At 37.0% G+C, this 24444-nt stretch overlaps 1 protein-coding gene and 1 long non-coding RNA gene across 2 annotated transcripts in view; one reads left to right on the plus strand and one right to left on the minus strand.

Annotated features, from left to right (window-relative positions):
- The window catches only part of LOC148957474 (uncharacterized), a 67844-nt gene that overhangs the window by 11113 nt on the left and 32287 nt on the right, over positions 1 to 24444 (minus strand). The window lies entirely within an intron of this gene.
- Positions 4292 to 11870, plus strand: LOC148957475 (uncharacterized). Its single transcript, XM_089115320.1, has 2 exons — positions 4292 to 4625; positions 10068 to 11870. Exon 2 carries the CDS (start codon positions 10116 to 10118, stop codon positions 10740 to 10742), a length of 627 nt encoding a protein of 208 aa, XP_088971446.1. The 5' UTR covers positions 4292 to 4625; positions 10068 to 10115; the 3' UTR covers positions 10743 to 11870.

A 24444-nucleotide genomic window follows, 5' to 3' on the forward strand; every position in this document is an offset into this window, starting at 1 on the left:
GGCTAGAAGAATCAAGGGCCCGGTTTAGGGCGTGGCGGGAAAAAATGAGCCACACCCACTAAAAATGTGGCTTAGAATACGATTGATTCAATAAAAATTGATAATAAAGCAATACGCTAAACAGCAGCAGTATATCGACTTTAATTCGTAAATTCGGACCCAATTGGATCCATACCTTTCCTCTCGTATACCTTTCCAATTGGAACCAGTAAATTTAGGTTCAGGCTGACTGTTCTTAATTTCCGCAAAAAGCCGAGGGTGGATTGTCCTTAATTTGTTCTTAAATGAATAGGGTGTAAGCAGTGCGATTGCTAGCTTTTTTGCTCTTGGGAGGTGCTCAGGCATTATTTGCCAACAAAGTGAGTGAGACAGCCTTCGTTAGACGACAAGATAGAATATTCACCGAAAAGCAACCACACATCGCTAAAAATCCTCGTTTTGGGATAAAATGTTGTTCAAAAATGCATTAAACAGTAACTTAGCCTTAGCTTGTTCCTAATTTGATCTCAACTTCTGACCAGTTTTGATGCTCATATTCTTATAAAATTGTTATATATGATAAAAGATATAAATATATAGGAAAAATAAAAATGAGCGTCGGTACAAAGTTTTGAATGCGCAGGGTGTGCACAGTTGGCAAGCTTTTACCCTTTTGATAAAGGGTGTCGATGTCGACTTTGGTGTCCTTTCTCTCTTTGTGAATCCCCACCTTGAAATTCACAGTTTTTCTCTCCATTTGTTTTTTATCTCTAAGAGCTTGTTCCTTGAGATCGTCTGTTTTCAGGATCTCTATTTCCACCAGTTGTTGTTTTCACTTGATCGGTAAGCTGCTGGTAGCAATTTGCAAATGCCAGCAATTCTTGAGAAAAGGCTCTTATTGCTCTTTTGCTTCATCTTTGTGTCAACAAATCTTCTTAGCATTGTTAAATCCTGATACAGATCTCTGTAACAAGATGATAGTAACGACCCCTTGTCATCTCTCTTCTCAATTTCCTGTTTTGAATTATACGTTATTTTCATTTACTGATATAACATTGTACTAAGTGGAAATAAATACAATGAGCAGCCGCCCCCCCCCCTCCCCTAATATGAATTTCGTTCCCACAGCACTGTCTCTGACATTCAGATACCCTGGGCATCAGAGCCACATAAATTAGAGAGCGGAAATAGAAGATAAGAGTACGCTCATTCGCTTCTCTGCTTGGCATTCTGTTTACGCGCTCGAAATTTTGTGGCTCTGGGACCCAGGGTACACGTTAGATTGAACACATGGCTGAAATAACGGAAACCAGGGTTTGGGTGGTTTGAAGCGCATGTATTGGGACTTTAATCGCAATATAATCAGTCTAGGGCATTAAGTATTTGACATTAAGTTAAAAGATTTTCTCCAACGCGAAAAGGCCCGTAAATGTTTTGTACACAGGGCGCGGGTGGCGATCGCCACTTTTTCCCCCGTGCCAGACCCCTCTGACCACAAGCAAGAGTATGCATTATGCTCTCACTGGTGTATAACATGATAGAGGGAAAGGTTTAATCCCATAATGCAGTTCAATCATCTACAATGCTTCTACTATACAGTAAGGACGAAGGAACGTGTCGAAAGTGGAGATCACTTCATAGTAATTAACCAATCAGCAACTACAACACAGATTCCAACGTTTCACAGTGCCTCAAATGCTGGGGCTGGTAGTCCTGTCAAGCTACTTGGTAAAAAATCTCTTGAGTGCGGGGGCAAAGTCGAGGGATGGTAGGGCAATTGCCCTGGAAGCAGATAATCTAATCCAATAGTAGATATTATGCATTATTTACCTTCTTGACTTGCAGGCTGTGTGATTTTGGTCATGATGGGGGGATTTTTAGTATATAATTTATAAAAGTTGGTTTCTTTCTTCATGAAATGGTCGAAATGCAAGAAAAAGCCTCCATTGCCTTTGCCACGTTTGTAGAGGTAGAAAGCTCTTACCGAATGAACCGGATGAATTCAAACAGGTTACAAAAAGTGGTGGGACGTACAAAAAGTTTCAAGGATTTTCTCGGATCATCGGAGTTTCAAGGACTGAGTAAATGAAAAAGATAAAATGAGGACTTTACTGTATCCAGTCTTAGGTAAAGCGATTGAGCAAATGTATAAGAATGACTTGGCTTTCTGGCAATAGTGAGGTCTTGGAGTGTTCATTCAAGGTCAACCGGAAAGAACATGATAGAAAAGGGAATTTTCCACCATCCAGTGCAGAATTTTTTCCTCTATATCATACTCAAAATCGCCTAAGCTCGACCGCGGGGAAAAATTATATTGATGTTTATATGATATACGAGGCTACACACGATAATCAAATACTTGAAGCGCATCTGTCCAGAAAAGCAAGAAATCTGTTTTCAAGGCTTGAAAAATAAAGAAGAGTGCTTATAAAGGAAGAAGCCATTTTTTACTGATTTCCCTAAAAACATGGGCAGGAATTTTATAACCGACAGGCAGTTTTTGAATGCCAAAACACAAAATTCGTTAACGCACCATAAGCGAGGGACATCTATCAATATCTTATAAAGGCAAAATTGTACATAAAGTTGTTCAAAACCTTTTTCTAAAAGACTGCAATCATGTTTTACTGAGTTCAGGTAGAAAAAATATTGCTTCCTTTGTGGTAATGCTGCTACAAATGACTATATAGCAATGAAGCACCATTCCAGGTAAGGCTTTCTCCAGTAAAGGCCCCAAAATGCCTGAAATTAGTTATTAAAGTATTTGAAATTAATTCTGCTTTTTTGTATGTGTAATGCGTTTTTTTCGACGGTCTTGGACTCAGGCTAGCAAAGTAGGTCCGTCAAAATGACAAGGAATGATGGCTAGCTAAATGACTTGTCTTTGAGTATTGAATGTGATGTTGCTAAAAAGATTGACTTTAGTAATGTTATCGACGTTTCTGTCTTAACAAAACTTGTAAACTGGTACTGTAAAGGCTTGACAATTAATGAGCAGCAATTTGAATAAAATATTTCTGGGAGAGGGCGAGGGCTGGGTTCATAAGTTGACTCACTTTTATTTGCCGCGTAACACTGTTACATCTATTTTGTATAAACAGAACCCCAGACCGAAGATTCGCGAGAAGGTTTTAGAAAAGATGAATATTTTAACCACGCTAAAAAGCAACATATGGAGCCCATTTTAGCCTTCAATTTCAGAGCAAGGGCGTTTGGCCTTCGCTGAAAATTGGGGAGTCGTGATGACTTCAGCTCCAGGGCCCGTACCGCCTAGCAGCGGCGCTAGAAAACTATGTCACAACGATACCAATACAAGATAAGCTTTGGAAGGGCGCGGCATTATTCGTGGACTGCAAATGTATAGCCTTGCCTTCTAAGCAGCATTGATCTTGTAGCAGCAGACGCAATATATAATTATTTATCATGACAACTGCTTTTCACGTTTCATCCTGGGCAGAGAGTTCAAAATGCTAGAGTTTTTTTAAAAGACAGAATTGATCTATCTGTGAAATTGTTGGAAATTAGTACTCTTATTAATAATCAAGAATTTTCAATTTTGGCGGGTTAGCAACAAGATTTTATTATTCTGCTACTGTTCAACCTATACTCAGGGCCCACGCCACGAATTTTGAGTGGAGGGGCCAAGGTTTATACATTGAACTTGAATTTAGGGCTTGAAAAAATGACATCTATGGAAATATTTTTGCTTACCAAAATTCTAGGGGGGGGGGGGGCTTGCCCCATCCGGCTCCCCGGTGGCGTGGGCCCTGATACTCAATTTTATTTCTCAATTGTCTACTCGAATACCTGTTTAGCTACCAAATTCAGAATTTACGCCTGAAGCGAAAAATCGCTGCAAGATATTCGTGTTTTGCAGAATTCCTCTGCAGATGATATTGTGCATATAGTCAAAAAGCTCATGTTTTTAAAAGCTCTAGAAAAGTTCTTCCCCAAATTGGATTTTAGGCGCTTTTGGATATGTTATAGAGGAAAAATTCTACGTAAAATGGTGTACGTTTTTCTTTTCAACTAATTTGTTTCTGGTTCATCACTTCAACGACTGCACTACAACGTATTCTCCCTGTAAATGACGTTATTAAATGCAAAGAAGAGCAAATCCCACAGTCTCCTAAATAAGAGCCAGTTTTATTGGGGATAAGCCCCCTTGGTTTGAGACAATGTGACTTGTTCATTTGTCCCTTCCCTACGGACAATTATTGCAGACGTTTCGCTCACAAGTTATAAATTATGCAACCAAAGTCTAACTGAATGGTCATATCCTATTTAATTCTGTCGCAAATTTACTTTAGATTTATAGCATGATCCAGCCGACGACGTTCCACTTGGGTCATGTGAGCGTTCAGTATATTTGCTTTCGGCTTTGCTTATCTCGCATTCTTGGGTAGACAACGTCATTTAGCCTTTCTTCTTGTGTTGTACAGCAGCCGTAGCTTCAAGGTTCAAAAAGGATTTACAGGCTCGGCAAAGTATTCCGAAGCCGCAATTCAATTGATAAAATTGATAACGTTGGTCCCGAAACAGACCGAGCTTGAATTTTCCCAGAGAAACTGAAGACAGGCGAAACAAAGAAGAGCGTTTCCTTGTCGACTTCGACACGAATATACAACTGTTCCTGATTGTCCGAGGTAACTCTTCTGTTAACTCTTACGGCCTGCTTTTTCTTTAAACAAGCATTATTTTGTCACCTTTTCGATCTTACGATGACTAGAAACAATTTATTTCATGCTTAGAGGGTAGTTTAAGAATGCCGATTTGTGTTTGCGACCAAGTAAACTTCGTTGGTTTGAATTGCATCTGATGAAAAAGTGACAATCATTTGCACTGACAATTAAAGCGACTATTGAAATATGTTTTACCATAGTTGATATAATTTTACAAATCGACAATGCAGCATAGCTAAACTTTTTTACGACACCGAAGCAACAACTTATCTTGACACCTTTCATTTGCATTAACAAAAGGAAACTTGATTCTATTCAGAATGATGAACTTGATTTTGTCGAGTGTACTTTCGAATTAACTGCGTCTGGCTATCATATGTTCAAACTCTACACCCACGTCAGCAAATATAGGGAGCTATCTATGCTAAATTTACCTTTTGGTGTTTAACTCATGGGCTCCGACACAGGTTGGAAAGTGGGGTGGCCAAGGGAAAATTTGACACTCGTTACAAAAGATTTTGAAAAAAGCTCTATTGTTTTACAATAAAGTGAGCGGGCCATGGCCCCCCCGGCCCCCCCCTTCGCCGGAGGCCCTGTAACTGAAGGATGTCTGAAGAAAATATCGCTAGAGAACACTAGTGAATACTCTAAAAACTAGGTCTTAGTATAAAACTGAAATTTTTGTGTTTATATAGAATTTCCTATAAGAAATTATTGGACCTTTTGTGTTCATTTGGGCCCAGGAAACATTTAATTTTGTAAAAAGCTGAGGGGCCAGTCTATGTTCAGGTTTGAATTCCATCAAGTCTACACTTGCTAGGTAAAGAAATTGTTTATGATATGAGCTTAGGCATTGTATTGAAACTCTTTCATCTTTTTGGAATTGTAAGCTGTGTGTGATGTATTGCCTATAGTAGGGCCCGCACCAGGGGGCAGGGGGCCATTGCCTCCCCAATTTTTTGCTAAATGAAGGATAAATTCAGCTTAATTGACTTATATAGATAAACCTCTAGATTACAACAAATACATTCAACCAAAGTACACAAGTAAAATAGTGTCAGCAAAATGTTTGCCACAATTGGGGCTAGAGGGAGTAAGAGAAAACTTTCTTTACATTGATGGCCCCGCAAGTTTAGGATCAGTGATGCGGGCCCTGTAAAGGCAATTTTAAATTCAGGAGATATGTAAATTTACATGGAGTGCAGCCTTGGGGAGACGGGACTTTAATTTCCATAGACGGGAATTTATTTCCATAGGATCTGATGCCATTGGTTTGCAAATAGATTATTTTGGACTAACCTCCCTTAGCTTTGTGCTATTGTGTGTGTAAGGGACCATCAATAGATATTTTTTGACCCAGTTGATGGAATTGGGTTTAAAATAGGCATCTTCAACAAACTGAAAAGTAATACGAAAAGATGTAATTGACAATATTACCCCTTGATGCTATTTTTAGAATTTTTAGAAACCCAGTTCTCGAATTTGGGTCTTACCTTCATAGTCTAGGCTCTAAGCACAGTATTTGACATGAATTGTGCAAATTGTGGTACCAGCATGAAAATGGGTACACTGGGGCAATTTGACACGTTGAAAAAGTGCCCCAAAGTGCTATTTTTAGACTTTGGATTTCACTCAATTTTGGATTTCATTCATACGTAGTTAACTAAAGTTTAAAATGAGCATGAATATATAGGTTTAAACACAATTCTACACGATAAAAGTATAACAAAGAAACAATTAAGATATTACCCTTGATGCTATATTTAGAATGGACTACTGGAGCCCAGGCCTCTATAAGCTTTCTTTTATAAATCATTACTATTTTCTGTATGAATACGGAATAAAGTGAATATTAAATCTCTGGATTGCTACTACTCCTCACAGAGGCCTTCAAGAAAAGCATAGAAGAACTACCTGCTGAAGTTTGGAAAACACAAGAGGCTAGAAGAATCAGTGCAATTCTATTATTGGTTTACTGTTACAGTCAATGCTATTGTTGCTAGTTAAATCAATAAGGGAATGAAATTTCCACATGTTTCTAAGTGCCCTTCATTCGATTGCACCTTGGATGTTTAGCCTTTGTCATACAAACTACTCGCGCTGGCTGCCAATATAACATCAATCGTATTTGAAAGTAGCCTATAATTATAACGATTTTCGCCCCTCCGAATATGTTCGAGTTTGAAAGTTCAGTAAGGGTACTTAACATTTCTGCTACTTTGGATAGTCAGCATTTTATACAAATTGTATGAGACTTTCAGAAGTAGCGAAATGTGAAAGTCACATTTTCCTGTACATGTGATAAATTGCATTGACCTTCAGAGGCAGGAAACGCGTACATATTTAAACATATTGCTGTATGCATATATTAACTGCGTTTTTTCATAATATTTTTCGGTGATTGAATAGTTGTATGAAGCTACACTTTAATATTTACATCAAAATTAGCGATATTTAACAGTAGATGAAAAAGTCGAATGAGCTTGGATCTAAGTATCCCATTCAGAAAAGAGAAACTAGGCGGAATTTTATCTCTCCGTCATATTTTAGTGTATCACAATGTATAGAATGCTAGACTTTTTATGTTAAAAGCAGTAATGACTAATAACTTACAATAGAAACAAGTCTAAAAAGTGGGTCTATCATTTGTAGCATCTAGAGGTAATATTCTACTTTTTTCTAAAAATACTGTTTGGTTAACCAAAAAGGTAGACAGCCATGTAGGTAGGTATACTATCATGTTTATGTCAAAAGCAAGTAATGGCTTGTAGAAGAGTGTTTACATAGAGGCCTAGAGGCAACAGCCCTAATCTAAAAATAGAATCAAAGGATACTATTGTTTATTTGTTATACTTTTATTGTGTAGAACTGTGTTTAAACCTATACCTTCATTTCATGCTCAATTTAAACTTTAGTTAACTACGAATGAATGAAATCCAGAATTGAGGACTGGGGTCAACTACCCCAGTCTAAAAATAGCACTTTGGGGCACTTTTCAGCTTGTGTCCCAGTGTACCCATTTTCATGCTGGTACCACAATTTGCACAATTCATGTCAAATACTGTGCTTAGAGCTTACTAATGATTTTTTATCCTTTGCAATAACCTCAGAATGTTTTTTATATGGATGTTGCGATTGTCTGATAGTTTTTATTAAGGGTAAATGTGCAGTGGTGTGGTTTTCTGACAACGATTTTTATGGCATCGTGGCAAAGCTTCGTTATCCTAATCTTGAAGAATGTTTGTGTGTAGTGATTTCACATGTAACGTAACCAACCATGAGTTCAGTGGGATGATAGTGTGCATATTGAGATTATTTTTGTAAAAAATTAGCTGTGTCTTTTTAAATCTGAAGCACTTTTTTACTATAGGCCTAAGATAAGTTTTTTTTAGGAGAACAATGACCTGAAAGTGGTCTAAAACAAATTATCAAAAAGTTCTCAAAGCAAGAATGTGACGTCTTAGAATAAAAAAACAACATAATTTACCATTCTTTAACAATAATATAGCTTCAGACCCTCTTTAGTTTTCATTTTCCTTTATGGCTTTTTCAACTTTTAGCAAGGCAAATTTTTTTCACAGGGCAAAAATGCAGTCACCCCCGTCCCCCAACAAAAAGCATGGGGTGATGCCTCTGCTTATTACCACTTTATGACACAAACAAAGTTTGGAAAAAAGTTTCATATCTAAATTTTCAATGTGAGAAAGATGTCGCTGCTAAACGTTAAGGGTTAAGGACCAATTTCCAGCTAGCAATGAAAACAAGTAAAAATTTTTAGTACCCGGTGCATTTTAGACAGTTTTCATGGATAATTTTTTATTGCGATAGATTTTTATTCTCGAATAAAGCTAAAGATTGTGAGGATTTTATCATCGCCCGCTAATGCGCCACCAAAACCAAGTATTCCGAAGTGAAAAAGCCTTTACCCCAAATCTCCCAATCTGGATCTCTGGATCAAATTTATTTCAAATCTGGTCAATCTAATTGGATTTGATTCATAAGAAGATTGCTAAAATCTACCAGAAACCCGGCCACTATGTCATGAAATGGCACATGGTTAGCTATGATTCACCGAGTAACTTATTTGCATAAAATAGAGGTTTTAGCAAACGTGAGCGCTTGGTTTAGCCTAATTTTAGGCATTTTTCAAACCAATGATTTTAGGTTGCCTGTAATATTTTGCAAGAGCTTTTAATATATTTGTATTTGTAAAGTATTTCACTTTGTGGTGTGTGGTTAAGTTATTTTGCAAGAATAAACCTTCTAATAGCCAAGGACCAGATGCCTTTTGCATAATTGTCAGTGCCGTCGGAATGAAATTCATATTGGGGGGTGGGGGCTTCCCATTGTTTTCTTTCTCATTCATTACACTGTTTTAAAGGAAACATACTGCAGTTTGACAACTATTGGGGGAGCTCCCCCAGCCCCTTGGTTCCGACGGGCCTGATTTAAGTGTATTTGCGGATCATCATGGGGTCAAGCCCCTCGGCCCACTCAACCCTTACACGGACTCTAATTTCATCCAAACGAAAAGGCTATTTAGCATGTTGTAGAAACCAAATATTTAACATCAAACAGGCCCATTTTTCATTGTTTTTAAAATCTGCATGAGTAAGAGCCATGGTATAATAAAGAGCTATAAGTGAAGACTTTTTTTTATACGTAGGGATTTTGTTTCCAGTCTCTACTGCCGTAATCAATATGCATGTCATTTATTCAGGAGTACAGAAATTATAAATGAATATTGGCTTTCACTTCAAATAAAATCAGAATGAATATTACTATACCTCTAAAGATACTAAATCGGCTAAATGTGTTAATGATTGGCAGAGATTGGGTCAGTAAAGAGATAAATCGTTTATTTGACTAACTCATGCCACGGTGCTTTTGCGTCATGAAAAAGCCTGTTCCCACTTGGCTGTATTGATTGATTGATTGATTGATTGACCAATTGGTTGATTGATTATTATGATTGAAGTGATTGACTGAAGTGACAGTCAATCAGTCATACCAATGATTGACTGATGATCAGATTGATTGTTGATAAGAAATCTTTAATCACCAAGAGGTGCTTTTCATGGGGGTCCTCAAAATCAAAGTAACAATGTAGGTATAAAGAAATTAACAGAAACCTAATAAATGATCTTACACAGCTAAAAGCGATTACGGCTCTTCATAATAATCAAAGTTGTTCATTCAGTTCTGTAAAAAAAATATGAAGATCTTTGTTTCGACCAATGGTCAAAGGCTCTAGATGTGTATCTTTATGACGTCACCACTACGGAACTCTTGAACTGGTTGCGCTTTACATATCTTATGTTTACTTGCGTATCAGTATTGATATGTAATTTTTACTGAAAAGTTTTCACCTACTTATTTTCACCGTTTATGTTTTTCATTTTTCAGACTAGATTGGCTTGCCAGTTTCCACACAGTGAAAATAGTCAAAGGGAAATGGCCTGCAAAATACGATATGCAATCAACACACATAAGGCGCTGACAATTCCTGTGGTAATAGGCCTTATGTACTATTACGATAATTTTGGCCTAGGCCCGCATCTGTATCTCGCAATGCACGGCTCCTACTGCACACTTTATTTGCTTAAAGAGTGCTACTTTCCTGACAAGAACTTTGATGCGGATTTCGGTATTTCAGGCTGTGTGTTGATGTTTCTACTGCTAGGCCCATGTGGCTACTGGCTGGCACCATTCCTTTTGATCAGAGGTGGCTACCAGCCATCTCCTACAACAGCTGCAATAGCAATTTTTATCGGCATGCTTGGTGTATTTTTTCATTACTGTGGAGACTGTCAGAAGTATTTCATGTTGAAGTGCAGGAAAGGTTTGATCCAAGAAGGACTGTTTTCACAAAGCAGGAACATCAACTATCTGGGTGAAGTTTTGACATACCTGAGTTTCAACATAATTGCACACCACTGGTTGCCATTTGTCTGTCAAGCTGTTTTCATTGCATTTGTTTTCTACCCAAACATGTTAAAGAAAGATCGCTCTTTGTCAAGATACGAAGATTTCAAAAAGTACAAGGAAAATACGTGGCTCCTTTTCCCAAAAATATTATAAGAAAAATTTATTGACTCAGATTGAAGCATCAGATGCTTGGACTGTATTCATGAGAATGAACATCAAATAGATTAATGTAGTGTATTAGTGTACTCTTGCAGAATTTTAAGAAAGTATCAAGCGCTTCTAACAGTGGCGTAAAGTAGTTTAGGATATCTTAGGTCGAAAACTAAAGACCCACAATCAAAAGGGGCTTTAAAATTCAGTTTTTGTGCATTTTAAAAGACTTCATCCTAGTTAACCTCATTTTAAAACACTTTTAAAGTTAAATTTAAAGTTTTAAAACTCAGCTTTCTCTATTGAACGTATCAGTTTACATCTTGTTAATATGCTTCTCTACTCTGGATAGCAGACCCGTGCTTCACATACTATACAGCGCTGGATAAGACTTTCTTGCATTCCGTAAAGGGAGCCCCGTTAGAGTCAGGAAAACATGACGGCCCCACGGCCACTGGCCGGAGGAGGGTTTTAGAAACAAAGAGAAATTGAGGAAGGTGGGCAAAAATTTGGAAGCTTGAAGAAGTTGAAAAAATTTTATAGCCTTTTGATTAAAAAATATAACAATGAAAAAAATGAAAGAATAAGAATAAAATTCAAAATCATTCTGTTTTTTAATAAGAAGATGTTTGCAGAACTACATTTCACTATCAAATTTAGGCATTAACTTTTTATAATTTAAAGATTTGAATTATACGATTTTTTTATTAATCAATATAAACATTTTACTTTACATCAGTTTCTAAAAATATTTCTAATAGAAAACAAGCTACAAATTTATAGTAGAGTTTTGAAAAAACAGTAGAGTTATCATAAGAGGAGATAATAGTTGTGTTCCCAAGCTTCTGACCACGCTCATTTGAAACGCATTAAAATGAGAAAGGTTTATGGTAAGATTTTCTTGGCCGGAGGACAACTTTCTTGACTCTGGGCCCCGTCCTTAGTTATTTTCCATAGGGTCCCAGATGCCTGTGTTACGCCACTGGCTTCATTTAGATTTTTGAAATTTATTTAAGGGAGTTACGTGATTTGTTACAAGGTTTAATTGTATAAGCAATCATAAAAGCTGTAAAGGAAAGTTTCAGTGAAAAGTTTAATTAGAACTTTGTGATGATGAACATTAGAGAGCAATCTTGTTACTTTCATTGACTTGTCAGCCTTTTTGTCGCGAATACCTTTCGAAGTTGTACCATCTTGAACTAAAGTCATATTTGGTTAGAGAAGGGCATCGCATTCTTTGCTTTCCTTTGGAAATAATAATGAAACCTGTTTGAGCAATTACTGGGACGGCTTTTGCCTCTTGCCCCTAATTTTCACGACACTGATGATTTCTCCATGTAAGTAGATTTTTCAGGGCCAAGTAGCATTCTACGTATCCTTATCTTTGCTTAGTACATGTATTCTTAAAATACATTCAATGTAGCTTTCTAACTACACTTAGCATATGCATTCATATACTATGATCAGTATATGCATGCTAGTTATATAATGAAAATATATATTCTCTTACTATGCTTAAATTTGTATTGTAATACTATGTTTAATATACGCAACTTGATGCTAAGCTCAACATGTGCATTATAACACTAGGCGCAATATAGGCATTATAATACTTCACTTAATATGCGCACTTTAATAATCTACATAATACACGTTACGACGTTTAATATATGCGATTCAAAACTATGCTCGATATAGGCATTCTAGAACTAATTTCAAGATACGCATTCTAATACTCTGCCCAATATAGTGCATTCTAATACTTTGCTCAAGACACGCATTCTAATACTATGGTCAATAAACGCAATTTAGTAATATCCTGAAGATCTACTATCCTCATTATAATCAATGTAAGCATTAATAAAGGAAACGATCGAGGGCTGTAACCGGAGGTCTTGGTACATCAATAGCGCTCTTTAACAGGCAGTAAATCTGCCATGCAAGCTATTAATCGTGACCATTATTGGAGGGAGATTAAAAGACCTTGAGGATGTCAAGTGTGAAGAAATGCCTTTTATTAAGTGTCAAACTATTAAGCAGCCATTGCTATTATATTGACTAGACTGCATACAAATTTCCGTCTATGAGCGAAGTACTTGTCTTTTCCTGTGATCATAAGTTACCGCCTATCCAAGACAGGACATATAGCCTGACAATTCAAGCTAATGTTTACTTTCTCAACAGATACTTGTAGTAGGGAGTTCAGGCTTTCATAATCTACCGGGTGACTTTTTTGAAAATGCCTTGGTGTCACGTGACAAAAACATCGCTTGCTCCTTCCTGGATGGTTATTTTTTGAAGCAAATTACATATCTTGATTCATCTCGTTGCAAGCTTTCAATTGATGTATATTTAAGCATGATTTGCCAACATCAGTATTTTCATGATGGCGTCATCAAAATTTTGGCTAGTGACGTCATTTCTCCCATAATCTTTTCAATCAAATAATTAGTATTTAGATCATTTAAATTACTTTTTTGCGAACCGCAATGGCCAAGGAAGTTTGAATAAGGTAGTCACTATCTGATGAGGAGTCATTTCTTCCTCGGAAGTCATTTTTGTCTGGTTCAGAGTCATGGTCCCACTCAGTGGCGTGGTGGCAAGGGGGCCAGGGGGGCCATGCCCCCCTGAATAGGGGCGCAAATGGAGATAAGGGGGCGCCAAAATTGTTTGCTTGTAATATTTGGCTAGGAACATCAAAAGTGATCGTGCATGGGTAGAACACTTTGCTGTAACTTGCTGTGAACAATCTAATAAAACGTGTGATTCTACAATCGAAGCACGTTGCGCTGCCATGACCCAATCAACATTTGTGTCATATGTTTTCGTGTTAACTATGTACGTGGCTTCATGTTTAGCACGCCAACTAACGAATATTTTACGTATGCCAAACATTTTGTCTATTAGTTTGTACTCGGAACGTCAAAAAGCCTGAGTGTACGCCAAAGATCTTCGGGCCAAAGTACATGGAATGCACCCTGGCAATCAATACAGCAGCTTCTTGTTATTAACATCGATGTGAACCAAAGGTCGCCCTTTCTTTCTTTTCCCAGCGCATGAATCCTCCCCTCCCAAATTTTTTTAAAAAAATAAAAAATCAATGTTTTTCTGAGCATCGTCGAGCTGCCTATTCTGGGCGGTGTAGTAATTTGTTAAATTTTAGTCTGGAAGATGCATTTTTAGCCATTCTAGAAGGCTTAATTTCAAAAATTTTCTTGCGCGTCGGACCCGACCATGGTGGGTCCACCTTTATCACTAAAATTGATCCTTAGCCCAACACTAGATTCAATTTTGTACCGCCGCCTCTGTCCGATTCGTTAGTGCGATTCAATGCCCGAAACTTTCAAGTTTTTGAAAGAACTACTATTTGATAACTACTAAAGAATAACAACTTTGAACCATGTTTACATATCATACATCATATATGCGATGATACTAGGCTGATAAAATCGACCATAAGCAGTGGCGAAATGGACAAAGGTTGCCTTTAGTTAAAAAACTAAGGAGCCTGAAACAAAAATTTTCTCTACGTTATTTTACTCTGAAGCTGGTTTTCTGGATATAATAAACGAGTAGCCTGTATGAAACATCAGTGTAATTGAACAAAATGTCTTTTGCTTAGTACTTTATGTTTTGTACCGTATTTCCTCGAAAATAGGCCGACTCTCGAAAATTAGCCAACTCAAAAAAGCTTGATATTTTAGCGAGCCACGATCGAGAAGGTCAAATGTTAGGATTACATAACTTTTCCATTCATATTCACATTCTTAGTCAAAACTTGTTTATGAAATTTTGGATTCAAGTTGCAAAAATCGATTTCCCTTCTAGAAACACATGCTTTTATATAACCACGATATACAGTATAGATAGGGCGCAAAAATCTACTTGGCCACCCCAGGGAAAACATAGCCACCCCGCCACTGGTCCCACTCTGAACCGGACAATAAGTTCTCTGCATCTGCATTTGACTGTTGCACTGAGTTGAAAGAATAGAATGCCTTTGCACTATTATAGGCTGTCCAAGATGTCTTCGCACCATAGGTCTTTAGCGCTGGGTATGAAGGTGCATGATTTTCTTGATGGGTAAATTCATCTTCTGGGTCATCTTCATATCCTTGTGCTGTAAAGGAGGCTTCCTTTTCACACTTTGGATGTCTTTTTGACTTCTTTTGAGATGGGGAAGCTGCTTTCCTATGGACCTTAAACGATCAAGTATGTTGTCCGAATTTCAACTGCAGGCTCTTGGTACATGTCTTGTAGCAGTTGCACATAAACACTGTAGCCAAAATAACCTTGTTAGATTGACATAATTTAATTCTTCTCTGATTGAATGATTGTGGATCTGCTGGAACTACTGCAGATGATTTCGTTTTCGGATTTGATAAATACGAATCCCTTGTCCCTAAGTAGCTTTAATATAGTGTTCCACTATGCAGGGCCTTTTTTAACATACTAACTGGGGGGGGGGCAATTACCTCTGCAGTCCCAATGACTTTCTATTGTTTTAAACAATAGGCTATTGTCCTACTCCTAAAATAAACAAAGATTTGCCCCCGCAGCTTTTTTCCCTTGGAATAGGCTATGTCACTATGTTCTACGGTTTGGCGAATGTCTTTGCGTCTGCAATATCGCTTTCTGAGAGACTTTTATTGAGGCCAATGTCTTGTATAAGCGCACATTGTTTCTTATTCTTCATTAGCTTTTTTATTACAGTAACCTTATCAATGTTGTGCTTATATGCAGTTGTCTCAGCCCATAATTCCATGGATCTGTGGGAGAACACAGCAAATTTTGGAACCAAAAGTTTCAGCGATGCTCAAATCTCGACGATTTGCTTGATGTTTATGCACATTTTATAAACTCATTTATGGGTTTGCACTTTTGCATTGCATGAACAAGCAGCACAAACATATCATATCCTTCACAACAACAACCATTTTTGCATCCTTCGAGTTAGCATGCAAAATCATTCTGGTTTCAGCCTTTTTGTAGTTACATCTTGGAAGGACTTCTATTTGCTATTTGAAGCCATTGCTCTAGTCTTGCAACTCCTGAAGGTGTACTGTGACAAGGAAATGAAGCTGTTCTTCTTAAATTCATGTGCAAGGGGTCCAATCCATTTGTAAATCCACCACCAGAAAATGCCAGATGGAGTATTTATGAGATGGTCATATTTCGCAGCAGAAAATAGTTTATTGAAGAAAGTCATGTACCTTCAGCCCAGCGCGAGGGCATCTTCGGTAGCCTATAGTTCCAAGACACTCTTCCGACTTAGTGCAACAGTCAAATGCAGCACTTAGTGCAACTCCTACTCATTTTTTTATGTTTAATAGGACACTGTAGCTTTTTTCAAACTTTTCAAGCAGAAACAACTCTTTATGTTCAATAAATCCATCAATCAGCTATTTTATAAGCGTGATTTATAAACAGTTCTCTGCAATTCTCCCTCCTAACAACAGCTACAATTAAAATAAAATCGTGGCTACCACACGAGCCCTGACCCGTTTTTCGTTAAACAGAGTATCTGAATCAATATCAAACCCGTGTAGCAAAAAGGCGTGGGGTCAATGAATCAATGACCTTTGAAGAACCCTGCTTCACAGAACCAATATGTCCTTTTCTCTAGAACACTCTAAAGATCTCGAGTAGCAAACATCTTGAGTAGCAAGCTATGGCGCTTGGATGGTTACATGCGTCATCCTTGGTAATCAAGGACTTACCCTGGGTACCAGACTCTATATAAAATAAAATAGAGATAGTACTCTAGTAGATAAAGATAGTAGTAGATAGAGACAGGACTCTATTATTTTATATAGTGAGTCTGGTACCCAGGGTATCAGACTCACTATATTCTTTAGGCTTCTGATGATTCAAAATGCAATTTCCCCCTTACTATTTTCTGCCTTTTTTAGAAAAAGATAGAAGCTCGGGTAAGAAACTTCTCAAAGCGATTAGGTTGTGACTTTTAATATATCCATCAACTTTTTTAACAATTTAAAAAGACATTAATCAGACAATTTGTTAAGAAAGGAAAGTTCATAGAAGAAAAATTGGAATGTAAATTTAATGTTTTTATGAAGCTTAATTTAATTAATAGTCTGTATTATAACGATTTGTCAGATATATTGCTACTGATTGTTTTCCTTCAAAATTTTTACTCCTAAAGGCTTTTTTACCTAGATTGTAACGTAAACGAGGAGAAGAAAACCTGGGTTAAGTTTCAACCTCTTCTTATCAAGGCTCGTGGAAGCAAAACTTGGAGTATAACATGATGGGTATCCAAAGAACATCAGCTTTGGCGTCAAATCATTGGTATGATGAAAAATTAACAATAGTCTACGTTTGACTCTAGGGTGAAAAATTTTGGATTAATTAATTTTTAGTAGCAGATATTTTGGTGGTTATCTGAAGTTTTGTTTTGAATTTCAAAGAGAGCCTAAATAATTTGACGACAAAGAAATATTTCCTCGACTAAAGAAATCATACAATGGAGCTTATTTTAAATTGCAGTGATAAAAGTTTGGTTCATTGATTTTGTATTATCATTTCAATAGCTTGGAGAACAATTCAACAACCATGAATGTTAAGTTTCAGACACATGCAGCTTGTTAAGTTTGCAACAATATTTGAAAGCAAGAGGATAACACTTTTCAACCAAAACAATGATCACAATCAGTAAAATTTATCTTCAAATGGTTTTTGTATCTAAAAGATATGCTTGGCTGGTTGTGTTCTACATCTTCTTTTTGAGAACATTTTTCTCTATAACTTCTTGAGATAAAAACTGCTTATCAGAAGAAAATTTTATTTCTGTAGCCATTTGCCACTGTAAGGCATACATAAAAAAGGCATATGAAATTATAAGGAAAATTAATCACTTCACGTTTTGATGAAATTATCGGGTTGATGGACATGACCTTTGATAAATTTTTGTTAGTCGCCTCAGGTGTTGGCAGGTTATCAAACTTCTTTATCAATATCCATAATTTATAAAAACAATATTATGAATAATTGAAAAAGGACCACCATTGAATAATCTATTAAAAAGATGAAGTTTCGACAGATCTATTTTGATGAAGTATTACGCCTACCTAAGATGTTTGATAATTTTTTTTAGGTTAACGAAAAATGTGTAAAATTATTACTGCAAGTTTTTATTGATTTACAAAGAAACTTGGGCGTTGTACAAAACTGTTCTATCCGTCCACAGCCTGTTATCATTGTTGCACATTGAAATTAGGTCTGCAAAAAGCAAAAACTTTTCTCACATTTTTCCTGAAAGTACCAGCACAGTCATCAAGTAATTTAAAATTCAACGCCTAAGTTTTTTTTATTCTTTTTGTGAAGTGATAAAATATCCTTGGAATACACTCTTTTTTATGACAATAATTTTTTAAGAACATGAGCCTCAAACTTGGTCGTAAGTTAAAAACAAATTATGAACAAGGTGAGGCTGAGCTACTGTAAAATGCAATTTTGAACAATGTTTTATCTCTTATTCGAGGACTTTTAGTCATGTTGTTGTGCTTTTTCGGTGAATATCCAAACTTGAAGGCAAATTAAGGTTGTCTCACTCACTTTGTTTGCAAATGAGACCTGAACACCTCCCTGTTGATCGCATATCTTGCACCCTATTAAGCTAAGAACAAATTAAGAACAATCCAGCTTCAGATTTCCCAAAAAAAGGACAGTCAGCCTAAATTTAAATTTACTAGTTCTTATGAAAAAGAGTGTATCTGTTGAAACCTTACTGTTATTCATTCTTACTTAATCATGCAACTATTTTTAATGCAGTCATAAATTTGCAAAAAGTGAATTTTAGTGTAGTGGAATTAGATATAAAAACGGTCTAACCCGGATTAAAATAATATAAAGCTGTAATTTGGCACAGATGTTCTATACTAAGTTGGAAATGACCAGGAAAAAAGCCCCATCAATTGGACATTGGGAATGCCTTATTTGGGCAAATACCATAATGGCGCACTGATCAGTAGTGGTTCAAAATTTTAATGTTGCTAAAACCACATAGTATGTACTATGTACATCTCTTGAAAGATAAATTCACGCTGAATAACTTTTATTTACCATACGTACCCTTAAAATATGCAAATTTATTGGTGATTGGGCAGGAACAAAGTGGGACGATTGAATATTGAAAAGCGCGCGGAAAAAATGGCTGATCCTCTTGCTGAATACATTCATTTTATATCGCAGATTCTATCGATGCAAAATCATTAAGTGTGTGAATAAGATAAAGTATGATAATACCCACTCACCCCTTGCTGACTCAATCTGGGCCCACTCAGCTCGGGCTGACTCAACCCGGGCCCACTCAGCCTAGGCTGATTCAACCCGGGCCCACTCAGCCTGGGCTGACTCAACCCGGGCCCACTCAGCCCAGGCTGACTCAACCCGGGCTGACTCTGGTGAAATCTTTTTTACTGCAGCAGCAAATTCCGGTCAAATCTAAAGAAATATCTAAATATTCAAAACAAAGTAACTCGCGACCGAACGGTCCAAACAACATGATATTTTCATTTTAAACTAATTTAAAGATGAAGATTTCAATTCTGAGTTTTTCAACTTTTTTCATTGACATCCTCCATCTTAGTAATTTTTGTTGCTAAGACGTAAAAAACACTGACAAATTCAGTGCAAATTCAAAGTGGCTGCACAAAACTACAGCTTGATGCTGGGCCAGTAATATTCCCTTTATGCCCTTCTTTACCAGAAAAAGAGATAACTTCCAAATTACGTATAATCCCAAAAATTGCAAACTTTTCAATTGAGAAGTGCGCACATGAGAAAGAGGGTGTTTTGAGAGTATCTAGGACCCAAAACCCGGAAAATAGTTGTGAAAAACGGAAAACCCGGACTTGGAAAATGGAAAATCCTGAGACAAATATATATACTTCAACGTGGTTCACCTTTTCCCGTGTTCTGCATTAAAAGACCTTCGTAACCGCAGTTATTACCAGCAAGAATATTTGTCTGCAAGGCACAGGGTAGATCCTTGCCTTTTTCCTGCAAATGAAGATGTCAGATTGCGGAAATCTGGCAATTTCTCAACGGAACGAGGGAATTCTACACACTTGCCGGACGCAGATTTTCTCAAAATAATACACGGATTGCAAAAAATTTCAAAATGTTTAGCGGGATTCTTTACCTGCTCCTTGGATAGGATTTCATCAACGCATTTTTTTATCTTGTTAGTATATAAGTTGTTCATATATAAACTTATATACGTTCAGAGGTGGCCCCAGAAATCTTCCGACAGAGGGGTTGGAGCTTCCAACAGGGGGGCTAAATTGACTATAATATGCAGTTTTCGAACGTTATTTTGTCAAATATGCTCCGACAATAACCTAAAATTTTCTTCCGATAGGGAGGGCTAGATACTTCCGATGGAGGTGCCGTAGCGCCCTAGCCTTCCCCTGGCGCCACCACTGTATACATTTTATTGCCCAGTTGCCCTCAGTTGCCCCCTATCTGCTATTTTTGAACAGAAAGTACTTATTCACACATTGTAAGGGCGTGTATGTTGAATAAAAGTTGTTCAGCATGAAACTGTCTTTTAGAATATGTACATGTGGTTCTAGCGACATCAAAATTTGAACCCCTGCTGATCAGTGCGCCATATGGGATTTGCCCAAATAAGGAATTCCCGATGTTCAATTGATGGGGCTTTTTTCTGGTTTTTTCCAGTATCGTATGGAACCTATGTGCCAAATTACAGCTTTTTATTATTTTTGTCCGGGTAAAATCGTAATTCCACCACACTATATTTGCAATGTCAGTCAAGTAAAGGGAACAGAAGAGAAGAGCTGAAGATGTAGAATCGAGAAAAATTATTAAGGCCTAATCATAGATAGGTACATGGAAAATTTGTTCCGACGACACTGACTAGCAACACAAAAACTATACGATTATGCGCTTGTGCCCCAGTTCTATGCTAAAATCCAAAAGACTCCTTTAGCTGTTCAATGGAGAAACCAGGGGTGGACTGGCTGGTCGGGCTATTCGGGCGATCGCCCGAAGGGCCGGTCGGTTTAAGAGCCGGTCGGTTTAAGAGCCGGTTGGTTTAAGGGCCGGTTGATAAAAGTGCAAAAAAATAAATTAGCTTAAAAAGTGAATGCGAGGCAAAAAAGTATACCCACGCATTAATCTGTTTGCCTTGAATTTTCAGAGACTTTTTGGGAAAGAATAAATATACACACTTCTTCAGGGAACATGTTATTGACATTTTGTTATATTTTATCTTGACGGTATTTCCTTTTTGGCGACATATTATACTGTAACATCCCTGTTTCAATGCGATACATAAAGCCCCGGCAAAACGACTGGACATTTGCACTGGTCACACACTAGACATTGCTCACTTGTTCAGAGTATGGACATCAAGAAAATATTGGTTATGGCAAAACGACTGAACATTGTCCAGTGAACTTTTTTCCTGTTGAAGAATGCGGGTGGGAAACTGGCAACAGGGCATCTCTTAACCTTTGAAAATACATTTTTCATGGCCCTAACCGTGTTATCGTATGAATTAGGGTGTATTATTGAAAAGTGGCTAGGACTGCTAGGCTCATCAAAATCACCGTCCTCGTGCTCTCTTACATCGCTTTCCTTATCGTAACTAAAGGTAATCTGATCAGAAGATTCATCGTTACTAATGAAATGCCTTTTTCTGCTATTGGTCGAATTGAATTTTCACGTTGTTTCCATTTCGTTCGCGGTGTTGACTAGGAAAGTTTGTTGAAGATTTGAATATGGGAAATAAATTGACGCCAAATCCAAACCATTAATCGATTGCGCGTGCGCGAACTGGACAATGTTCAATAGAGTGGCAAAACGACTGAACAATTTCTGTACAACATCAGTGAAGAAAAGGATTCAGCTACGATACAAAGATTTTTTTATCAAGCAAAAGCCACAAACGTCACAAAAAACAGCAGGGTCTTGCTCTTGCTCCTTTCAATAAACTCAAACAAGTTATGGTAAATTTATTAGGCATATACTATCATAAGTCAAATGGCCCCCTGCCCAACAGGGGTATGGTGCTACACAATAAAATTTAAACAGGGGTGCCCATGTTTTCTTTTTGGGGTTAGAAATTGACAAATCGATATTTTTGGGCTGCTGAAAATCATTGTGGTTTTCCGGAGGATTAGAAAATTATTTGTCACAAGTTGAGTGTGATAGAAGCTTTTCCACTTTAAATATATAAAGGACAGATTACGTGGTAATTTTTCGCAGCCAAACCGGGAGTCCTTCATGTTTATATTCTTAGAGAAACACCTGTTAGATGACATCTGAACGATCACATTATCAACATATAAGTTACTGTATTTAGAAAGAAAGTCAAACCAATGAGTTAAAATTTTTGTTTATTTTCTATTTAGTCAGCAAATGACATATTTAACATGTTCTGTTAACCAGCATTCATCCATGCACAAAATTACTGAATTTAAAAACGTTTTTTCCTTACAGACTAACATTTACTTGCATTTTCCGAGGAGTTTTTTATTTGCTATTTTTGTGGGCCGGTTTGATCAAAATTTGCCCGGGCCAAAAAAATTAGCCAGTCCGCCCCTGGGAGAAACTATTTTGGATTTCAAAGCATCACATAGATCGACGTAACCCATATTGAGCTGTTGGAAGAGGCATCTTTATTCATTTAAGAATGAAAGTGGTTTGTGAAACAATTATGGCAAATCTGTAAGTTTGTTGTTTTGTCTTTAAAATGTTTATGACCACATGATGACCAGTGCAATTTTTGGCATTGGTCACTCAATGCAGATTGGAAACAGAATACTAGGAAATAATAGGTAACACATATCGTTTGCAGCTTTATCAACACAAATGGGTAAGTAAGGTTCGATAAGGGGAAACTTAGCAAATAATACAAAAGCACTTAACATCTGCAACTCTTTTGAGTGTTAAAACATGGATGACCGAATGACCTTATCGTATATTTAATACCTTGAGGATGCTGAATGTGAAATTGCAATAGAATCTTGTGCCAAAATTCGACCTCATGTACAATTTTAAATTTTATCATACTCAAGGCTTAATATGTAAGTTGGTAATATTTATTTTGAGTTTTTTTCTAAATACATGAGTAGGACTGATTCAACAGCTATATTAAACATCAACTAAGAAGCCTTATTGGTGGTTTTCGAATGGAAAATATTTTGATGGTTATGGATGAAACACAAATGAAGTGCTTCCCAAAAATAGGCGTTGGATACATAGGGGCTGGGAGGGAGCCTTCCTAGCTGAATTTCAGGCTCCATACGGAGAATTCTATCTCAGTCAAACAATAATTTCTTGGCAAGATCCACGCTAAGCCCCCCTTAACGTTTTGCATCCCCTACGCCTGTGTTTATAAATTTATGCATACTTCTTCTTTTGCAATCATGAACGATCGTAATTTTCCCAGCGTTCCATCCAGCACTCTAGCTATCACTATAGTTTCCAGAATTCTAAATTTGGCAACTTAGTAGAACCCTCTTGAAATTTCCCTGCTTTATACTTAACCTGAGACCCCTGGAATAAATCATCAAATTTGAAAACAAGAGCTGAAATGGGATGTGATCATATATCCATCAATTTTGTATGGAACTGACTATTAGGAAATTTTTAAACCTTTCCTACATTTTTTCTCTCGTAAATATATGGATCTACCATTGCTGCTTGTGCAACATGTTGCTTGGTCCAACTGCAAATTGTATGTTTCTTATAACAAAAAAACCTTCCATTGATTTTGGATTTAGGTTATTGACAGTGCACCTGCACTCGAAGTTTTCTAACATTTCATGTTTGTTAAAAATAAGTAGTGAATGGGAATCTTCAATTTTAGTAGGATGCTTTTGCCATATTTTTTGGCCAAAAAATCTAATGAATTCTGTGCCATATTCCGTTGTTCTTGCACAAGGCAAAATAATGTTTCTGTTTGCTATAAATTCATATTTTAGGTTTCTAGTAACACAAACATCCTCCATTAATGCTGGATTTAGACCCCGTTTACACTGTGCCGGATAAAATTTATCCGCATAAAACTTGTTCGGATCGATTTGCGTTTACACTGTGCCGCACAAATTTTGTCCACTTTGCCCTCCCGTTTACACTGTTCCGGATAACTGTAGTCACATGACCTAAATCATGCACAGAACGCCTAAAATGAAGTCTTCTCTGGGCAACAAAATAATAACAAAATTCCCGCCAACGTAAAAAGACTTAATTCTCTCTTCAGAAACGTCTGCTTCTCTTTTAGACCAAATCCAAAGATATTGTCGATACAAATTAGGCCTAGTTTGTTTTAATAGTTTGTTCTTGAAACAAAATGATACTGAACTAGCAACGAAAGTAGGGAAAGCTGACAAGGATGCCAATTTTACGTGGACTGGCAAGATACTGACCAACGACCAACGTATGATAACACGATGGGATGGTCCTAGCTGTAAATGCAACGTTTGCAAATATAATGATATCGATATCCTGTAATATTTGTCCATTCATATCCAAGTGGCTTCAAATATTTAGCTTATGTATGTACGTATTTATTTCCTTAGTTATATCCTCTTCATTTGTTATACAGTAGATTCGATTTAGATTAGTTGTATGTGTATATATCCATATATATATATGTATAGCTAGAAAAAATATCGAATTAAAATAAGGTTACAAACAAACAAACAAACAA

The sequence above is a fragment of the Rhopilema esculentum genome, unplaced genomic scaffold, assembly GCF_057945365.1.
Source record: "Rhopilema esculentum isolate cy_ngs unplaced genomic scaffold, ASM5794536v1 HiC_scaffold_24, whole genome shotgun sequence".
NCBI lineage: Eukaryota > Metazoa > Cnidaria > Scyphozoa > Rhizostomeae > Rhizostomatidae > Rhopilema > Rhopilema esculentum.

Excerpts from the sequence above, each read along its gene's own strand:
- LOC148957475 (XM_089115320.1), top strand. The coding sequence starts at position 10,116 with ATGGCCTGCAAAATACGATATGCAATCAACACACATAAGGCGCTGACA.